Consider the following 8,141-nt stretch of genomic DNA (forward strand, 5'->3'; position numbering starts at 1 on the left):
CACCCTGCCGCCCACCTATGGGTGATCAAAGTCAGTCATTTTCCCATTGGACTTGTTTTCCAGACCCAACTTGAAAATGCGCTGGTCGATCTCAGAAAGCAGGAAGAACCAGATCAGCTTCAGATGAGGAGGCTTCCCCTCTGAAAGGGGTGAGAGCAGTCCAGAGTGTGGAATTGAGGTTTTGAGGTCACTCCAGTCCCAGACAACAGAGTGCCCCAAATATGTAGGCCCGACAAAACCATCAAAACAACATTATCTCATTATGATATTAAGTATGGGGATGGGTACCACATGGTCAATTTGGCTCAGTCCCTGTCCCATATGGTACTCACTAGGAGGTAGGGAGAGCAGGGCTCTCAACCAACCTCTCTGTGCCTCAGTTCCCTCAGCGCTTTGCCCCAAGTCACGTTGCAGAACTGGGACTAGAATCTGAGTCTTCTGACTCTCCGTCTTTCCACTCTGCCCCCCCTGGAATAAAACCAGACCCCTTGGTTGGTTAGCTTCAAGGTGGCCCCTTGTCATCCCCATCCATACTCCAAACTGCAAAGAACCACTGGATGAGTCACAGAAGACTGGCCCTAGGCTTGCAGTTGGGATGAAATGTAGGTCTGGGAGAAGTTTCCTAGTGAGGTAGACTTCCCCGCCCCCAAAATCAGGTACCAGGGGGCCTGCAGAAATGCTTCCTGTTTCCTCTATGAATCTATCTCTCCACAGCTCCACTCCCTGCAGGAACTGTTGGAGAGCTTCATGTGGCAGTGAAGGGGTAGGAGGGCCCCTGGCATAGGCCAAGATGACTCAGTGGAAAGAGCCTGGACTTTGGAGTCTGAGGTCATGGGTTCAAATCCCAGCTCCACCACTTGTCAGCTGTGAGACATTGGGTGAGTCACTTACCTTCTCTGTGCCTCAGTTACCTCATCTGGAAAATGGGGATTAAGACTGTGAGCCCCCTGTGGGATAACCTGATCACCTTGTAACCTCCCCAGTGCTTAGAACATGCTTTGCACATAGTAAGCACTTAATAAATGCCGTTATTATTGTTATTATTATGACTTCAGAGTCTTTCTCCCAGTTGGTGTAGTAGGTGTCCTTGGACTGAAGCTGAGACCAAAAATGCCTGGGTTTATCCTTGGTTGTCTCCCCTTCCCACCTTCCCCATGAACCTACGCCGGATCCTGAAAGATTTAAAGGGGGAAAACCTCTAATTCTTTGGACTTCATTAACCTGAGTGGGCTCACTGAAGAGATTATCTCTGAATTAATGCCACTGTTCTTATTGCTAGTTAGGTCCCTTGTATTTAGGGCTGTGGGTAACCATCCAGCCTCTCTGAGTTTCCCTTCTTTAGGCTCAGCTTCTCTAATTCTCCTAATCAGGGGAATTATAAGATCTGCTCCTCCATCCTAGGGGTCCCCCCCACCCCCATAAGGGGAGAATTGCCCCATCTTACTATTTTCAAGAGGGCTCGGCCATTGGCCTCTAGACTGGGTCCATCTCGGGAAGCCCCTAGTCTGCTGGGGACTAGGAATAGAGGAACATTTTGAGGAAAAACAAAGAGGTGGAGGGAGGTGGCTAGTGGGCTCCAGGGACAGGAAGTAGCCCTCAATTACCTTGTTCCTTTCTGTCCAGTTGTTGGGCACTCTCTCCAACTCACTAGGTGTCTCTGCTTCTGCTAGGCTTCAGTTTTCTGCCGCTCCATGCTGAATGAAAACACACACACACAGAGGCACACAGACATACCAACCCCACCAACCCCACTCTACCCCGGGAAGAATAAAAAAGTGGTATTTAACCACTTACTATGGGCTGAGCACTGTGTGCTAAGCACTTGGGAGCCTCCGATCCAAAAGAGTTGTCAGCACGTTTCCTGCCACCAAGTTCACATTCCAAAGTGGGAGTGAGATAATGATATGACTATGTAATTTATCATATATCATTTGAAGATATGTACATGGTAATAATTGTATTTGTTATGCCCTTATGGGCCACGTAGCATACTAAGCTCTGGGGTAATCAAGGTAATCGAGTCAGTCACAGTCTCTGTCCCACACTGGGCTCACAGTCTAAATAAGACAGAGAATAGGTATGGAATCCCCATTTTACTGATATGGAAACTGAGGCATAGATAAATTAAGGGACTTGCCCGAGGTCCCTCAGCGTGTGTTGGAGTCAGACTTAGAACCCGGGACCTCCAAATGCCCTTATGGATCAATTCTAGTTCACTTCCCCTCCTGTAATGAATTATACCTATTGCTCAGTCAGCCTCACCTCTGCATAACATATCATAGAATTCACACAGACAGGCTTATTTTCTTGGTTTTCCCTGCTGCCTTTCTCAAGGCTCCTATCACATCCTTGTTTCTCAATGTATAAATAAGAGGGTTCACCATGGGGATCACTGTTCCATACAATATAGAGATGATTTTGTCCCGGTCCTTACTGTCTTTGTTCTGAGGTATGACAAAAATGGAGATGATGGTCCCATAGTAGATGGTCACCACGGTCAGGTGCGATCCGCAGGTGGAGAAAGCTTTCTTCCGCCCAGCTGTGGAGGGGATTTTCAAGACAGCCACCGCGATCCGGATATAAGAGAGGAGGATGAAGAGAAAGGGGAGGGGCACGATGACAATTGAGTTTATCAACATCAGTGTCTCACTGACAGTGCTGTCCGAGCAGACCAGCTTTAAGACGGCTACCACCTCACATATGAAATGGTTCACTACATTGTGCCCTGCACAAAACCGCACCGGTATAGAGAGCACAGGAATTAGGGCCATCAGGAAGCTACTTATCCACATGACAGCGGCAATCCGGAAACAAGCCCTCATTGTCATGATCAGCGTGTAACGCAAGGGGTTTGATATGGCGACGAATCGGTCGAAAGCCATGACGGCCAATAGGCAGCACTCGGTCATGCCCAAAAAGAGGATGATGGTCATTTGGGCAAAGCAGTCATTGTAGGTGATGGTGGGGCAGTCTCTCAGGCAGTTGACAAGGGCCAGAGGCACCGTGCTGGTTGTGGTACACAGGTCAATTAAGGACAGATTGCAGAGGAAGAAATACATTGGGGTGTGAAGTCGAGGCTCTTTCCACACTACCATAATGATGAGGCTATTTCCCACAACGATTCCCAGATAGAGATGGAGCAAGATACAGAAGAAAATGATTTGACTTTTGGGCTGATGAGAAAGTCCAACCAGAATAAATTCTGTGACCTCAGTGTAGTTGTTCCCTCTCAGTTTATTCATTTTCTCCTACCTGTGGAACCAAGACAAAGGAAAGAGAGATTGAACTTTAGAAAATACAAGCCCAGTGAGTCCTGACTCTAAGGGGGCTGGATGGGAATGACTTGGTGTGTTCCCTAGGATTCCTTGTCATTAGCCATCATCTGGCAAGGAGCAGATGGTGTAATTTCCAGAAGGCACCCATCACAAAATTGTGTATTCCTCAGAGCTGGGATCTGTGGATAACCTGGTCTCTACTCTGAGGTCATTAGATCACTGAGGGCAGTTCAAATTAGGGTGGAATTGGGTTTTCTTGATCAGGAAAGGTAAGTAAAGTCTCTGCATTTTTTTGTAGTGGGTGGAACTTCACTTCTCACTACAATTTCCTCCTATTTGTATTTTCTTTCTTCCAAATGAGGAAATCACCTGCAAGGAAAGTGGTACCTCTGGGTAGCCTTCATGTTTCAAAGTTCTGAAGAAAATTAGTGCCAAAGAGGTTAGATTAATTTAGTCTTTCACATTTTTAGAGATAATCAAAAGGAACTTGATCTCTATCCAGTGATGGGGAAAGAGCAGACAAAATGTGCTTGAGGAGGGCATATTCTAGAACCCTTCTCAGCCTTCTAAGTTAGACTCAAATGGATTCTCCATCTTTGAGACCATTTCTGGAGGATGGATTTTCCTAAATCCAGTGTTTTTAAGCCTTTTGTGAATTGATGGTTACATCTGCTGATGGAGCAGATGCCCTCAATGCAGAAACTAAGGTCATAAAGGCAGAGGGAGAGAAGATTTTTCCAATCAGTGATCTCATCCGTTCCTAGACTAAAAACGAATTCTATGTTGGGGGGGGGGGGGGGGGCTGGGGTTGCTGGGAGTGGACTCTTCTCTGCCTCTGACTGCACTGACAGATTTCATAAAATAAGAACACATTTTTCTTTATCAAGCCTCTCAGTGGGTTATTAGCTGAACTACTTTGGATCTGGGTTTTAATCCCAGCTGCCCAACTTATCAGGTGGTTGACTTTTGGCAAATCACTAAACTTCTCTGGGCTTCAGTTCCCTCACTCTCAAAAAGGGGATTCAATACCCATTCTACTTCGACTGTGAGCTCATGTGGGACTTGATTTTCTTGTATCCTCCCTAGTGCTGAGTACAGTGCTTGGCACATAGTAAGCGCTTAAGAAATAACACATATTATTAATACTTCTCTTGGGCACTTGATGTTCCTTCACTCCTTAGAAGTCCAGAGATACAGGATGAATGTAATATCTTCATTTCACTAACTCTTTTAGGGGCAGGAGGTAGGGGACATGAAGAGAAGGCCGTTTTCTAACCTCAGCTAACATAGTTTTCTCACAAAATAACATGCCATTTCTCGTAAGTGATATTTAGCCGGAAAATACATTTAAATGTTATGCAAAAATGTAACTGGAGTTATAGTATGTCAGCTGTTTGGAAGATAGCTGTGCCTATTTGCGAAGCCACAGATTTGGTCTGACTTTACAAGCTGGAGCTCTCAAGCACCAATCACCTTCATTTCAAAGGAACTACGGACTCTCCAGTGAGTCAGCCAAATGGAATTCTAGGGGTGATTGTAGGAAATACAAGATAATGTAGACATTTTTATTCCCTATGGTTACCATCTAGAATTAAAATGGAAAGTCCTCCATTACTTTAAGAGGTTGGAAGGAAATGATCCTTCAAAAAAAATCAAAGTGCTGGAATGGGCATTCAGGTTGTGAAGGAAACCAGATACTCACTGAATTCTATAGGTCTCAAAGTAATTGCTGCTGGAAATGTAGTCCTTTCAAAGTAACAATAAAATCCACAGATAGCCTTTGGTCAGAGATGGGTCACCAAAACATCCAACCCAGCCTGGTTCAAATTGGTCGGTTTTCCTTTGGATCCTCACAAACCCAGCAGGAGAAAAGGCATCTTTGCACATCCAGTGGTGAATTTGCTTGCCTGTATTAAATCCCTGAATTAACCCTAAGAATGAAAATGAATTATTTCAAACACCATTTTCTGATTTTAAAAGCTGACTCCCTATTTGTAGGGCACTTTGTCAACCAGTCAATCAATGCTATTTATTGAGCCCTTACAATGTGCAGAATACTGAACTAAGTACTTGGGAGAATACAATACAACAGAGTTAGTAGACACTTTTGCCGCTCACAATGAGTTTATAGTCTAGTATGTAATAACATCAAATCCTGATTTGATAGAAATTTAAGCAGTACATTCAATACTGTACCAAAGTCATTTTTTTAAGGGAGGGGGGGCTAGTATAAATGTATCCCTTAACTTGACTTCAAAATATTTAATGATTTGAGGCCAAATCTGCTCTCTTTGATTGGCTGATACTTCAAGGTAAACAGCAAAAATAATTTAGAATGATATAGCATTGATGAACTGGCAAGAAGGATATGATACTTGTTCTTGTACTCACCTTGAGAGAAAAGCCTGCATATCACTGAAATCCAAATCCACTACCTAGAACAGGAAGATGTTCAATATTTCAAGAAGACCCCAGAGCTCATGATTTCAGCCTTCAGGAGACTCCAGGGATCAAATCCCCTGTAGGCAGTGAAATTCCACCAATGGGAAGTGGATTGAAGGGACCAGCAATGTGTTGATGTGCCCTCTGAGGAAATGATACATTTTTTTTCAGCTGTAGATCATTAAATCCAAGCAGAGTCTTTTTTTTTCCTCTTATAATGAGTCTCTGATACATGCAAATGAAACTGTTTACAGAGAGTCACTTGGTTATTAGGTGCAAGGGAGGGTGGACAATTACATGAGCTATAGTTAGAAAATAACTTTTTGATAATGGTCTGAGCCTATGGAGACAATTTTTCATTTGGGGTATGGGATTGGAAAGGGAGCGGGGATTTTGAGGGGGATGAGGATTGGGAGAGGGAAGTCTCTCTGATCTCCCATCCTCGTGTCTCTCCCCACTTCAATCCATACTTCATGCTGCTGCCTGGATTGTCTTTGTCCAGAAACACTCTGGGCATGTTACTCCCCTCCTCAAAAATCTCCAGTGGCTACCAATCAATCTGCGCATCAAGCAGAAACTCCTCACCCTGGGCTTCAAGGCTGTCCATCACCTCGCCCCCCTCCTACCTCACCTCCCTTCTCTCCTTCTATAGCCCACCCTGCACCCTCCACTCCTCTGCTGCTAATCTCCTCACCGTGCCTCGTTCTCGCCTGTCCCACCATCGACCCCCGGCCCACGTCATCCCCCGGGCCTGGAATGCCCTCCCTCTGCCCATCCGCCAAGCTAGCTCTCTTCCTCCCTTCAAGGCCCTACTGAGAGCTCGCCTCCTCCAGGAGGCCTTCCCAGACTGAGCCCCTTCCCTCCTCTCCCCCTCGTCCCCCTCTCCATCCCCCCATCTTACCTCCTTCCCTTCCCCACAGCACCTGTATATATGTTTGTACATATTTATTACTCTACTTATTTATTTATTTATTTTACTTGTACAAATCTATTCTATTTATTTTATTTTGTTAGTATGTTTGGTTTTGTTCTCTGTTTCCCCCTTTTAGACTGTGAGCCCACTGCTGGGTAGGGACTGTCTCTAAATGTTGCCAACTTGTACTTCCCAAGCACTTAGTACAGTGCTCTGCACACAGTAAGCGCTCAATAAATACGATTGATTGATTGATTGATTGATGTAAAGACCCAAAAAGCCAGATGACCACCATTGTCCACTCTACTATGATGACAGGAATTGATCACAAAATAAAGTCTGGCCAAGTCCCACAGTCCCTCAAGGCCCGGCACTAAATTCCCTTCAGAATTTCCAAGTCATTTTTGAAAACTAGGAGAGGGAAATCAGAAATGAGCTTTGAGATTAATGAAGATTTTAAAGTTTGAGGAAAGCCCTTTTATTTCCTATTGCTGGGCTACCCAGAGAAGTAGAATCTGAGTAATTAGCCAGTGAACTTGATCAGAGTGGATAACCAAGACTTAATTTACCTCTGTGCTGCATAGACAGAGCCAGACTGTAGCTGGCAAAAAGACTCCCAGGTGAGCAGTGGTAACAGTAGGACATTTGGAAAGAGAAAGCATCCCTACCCCTGATCTGGGAGGGACTGCTGCTGCTGGGGACCTTGTTATTATTATTATTATTATTGTCATCATCATCATATTTGTTAAGTGCTTACAGTGTATCGAGCATTGTTTTAAGTGCTGGGGTAGATCCAGGCTAATCAGATCAGACACAGTCCCTGTCCCACGTGGGACTCACAGTCTAAGTAGGAGGGAGAACAGGCATTGAATTCCCATTTCACAGATGAAGAAACTGAGGCACAGAGAAATTAAATGCCTTGCCCAAAATCACACAGGAAGCAGGTGCCGGAGCTGTGATTAGAACCCAACACTGAATCTCTCTTTGTCAGGTTGAAGCCAAAACCTTTCTCATTTCTTCAGAAAAATCAAAACCTGAGGTAGAGGAGACCCAGAGAGCCAGGGGTCACTGCTGAATTCAAATTTAAACTAGTAATAATTAAGTCATCCCTCCCAATTTTCCCCCTGATGTACTCTAGTCCAAGAAACGTATCTTAATTTTTCCCATCAGAAACATAAGAAAAAGGCAATCTTTGAATTACCAGGGAAATAGTCTGCTTTGATTCAGATGTCCAGCTGGGAACCTGACTTTTTAAGAAACCATAATCTTCATTCATTCATTCATTCATTCATTCAATCATATTTATTGAGTGCTTATTGTGTGCAGAGCACTGTACTAAGCGCTTGGGAAGTACAAGTTGGCAACATATAGAGATGGTCCCTACCCAACAGTGGGCTCACAGTCTAGGAGGGGGAGACAGAGAACAAAACCAAACATATTAACAAAATAAAATAGATAGAATAGATATGTACAAGTAAAATAAATAAATGCAGTAATAAATATGTACAAAC

The 8,141-nt window shown here is 44.4% G+C and overlaps 1 protein-coding gene across 1 annotated transcript; it reads right to left on the reverse strand.

Moving 5' to 3' along the window:
* Positions 1-2,285: 2,285 nt before the first annotated feature.
* On the reverse strand, positions 2,286-3,059 carry LOC119929567 (olfactory receptor 13H1-like). Its single transcript, XM_038747739.1, has one exon. It carries the CDS (start codon positions 3,057-3,059, stop codon positions 2,286-2,288), a length of 774 nt encoding a protein of 257 aa, XP_038603667.1.
* Between the last annotated feature and the right edge of the window lie 5,082 nt (positions 3,060-8,141).

The sequence above is a fragment of the Tachyglossus aculeatus genome, chromosome 6, assembly GCF_015852505.1.
Source record: "Tachyglossus aculeatus isolate mTacAcu1 chromosome 6, mTacAcu1.pri, whole genome shotgun sequence".
NCBI lineage: Eukaryota > Metazoa > Chordata > Mammalia > Monotremata > Tachyglossidae > Tachyglossus > Tachyglossus aculeatus.

Excerpts from the sequence above, each read along its gene's own strand:
- LOC119929567 (XM_038747739.1), bottom strand. The coding sequence starts at position 3,059 with ATGTATTTCTTCCTCTGCAATCTGTCCTTAATTGACCTGTGTACCACA.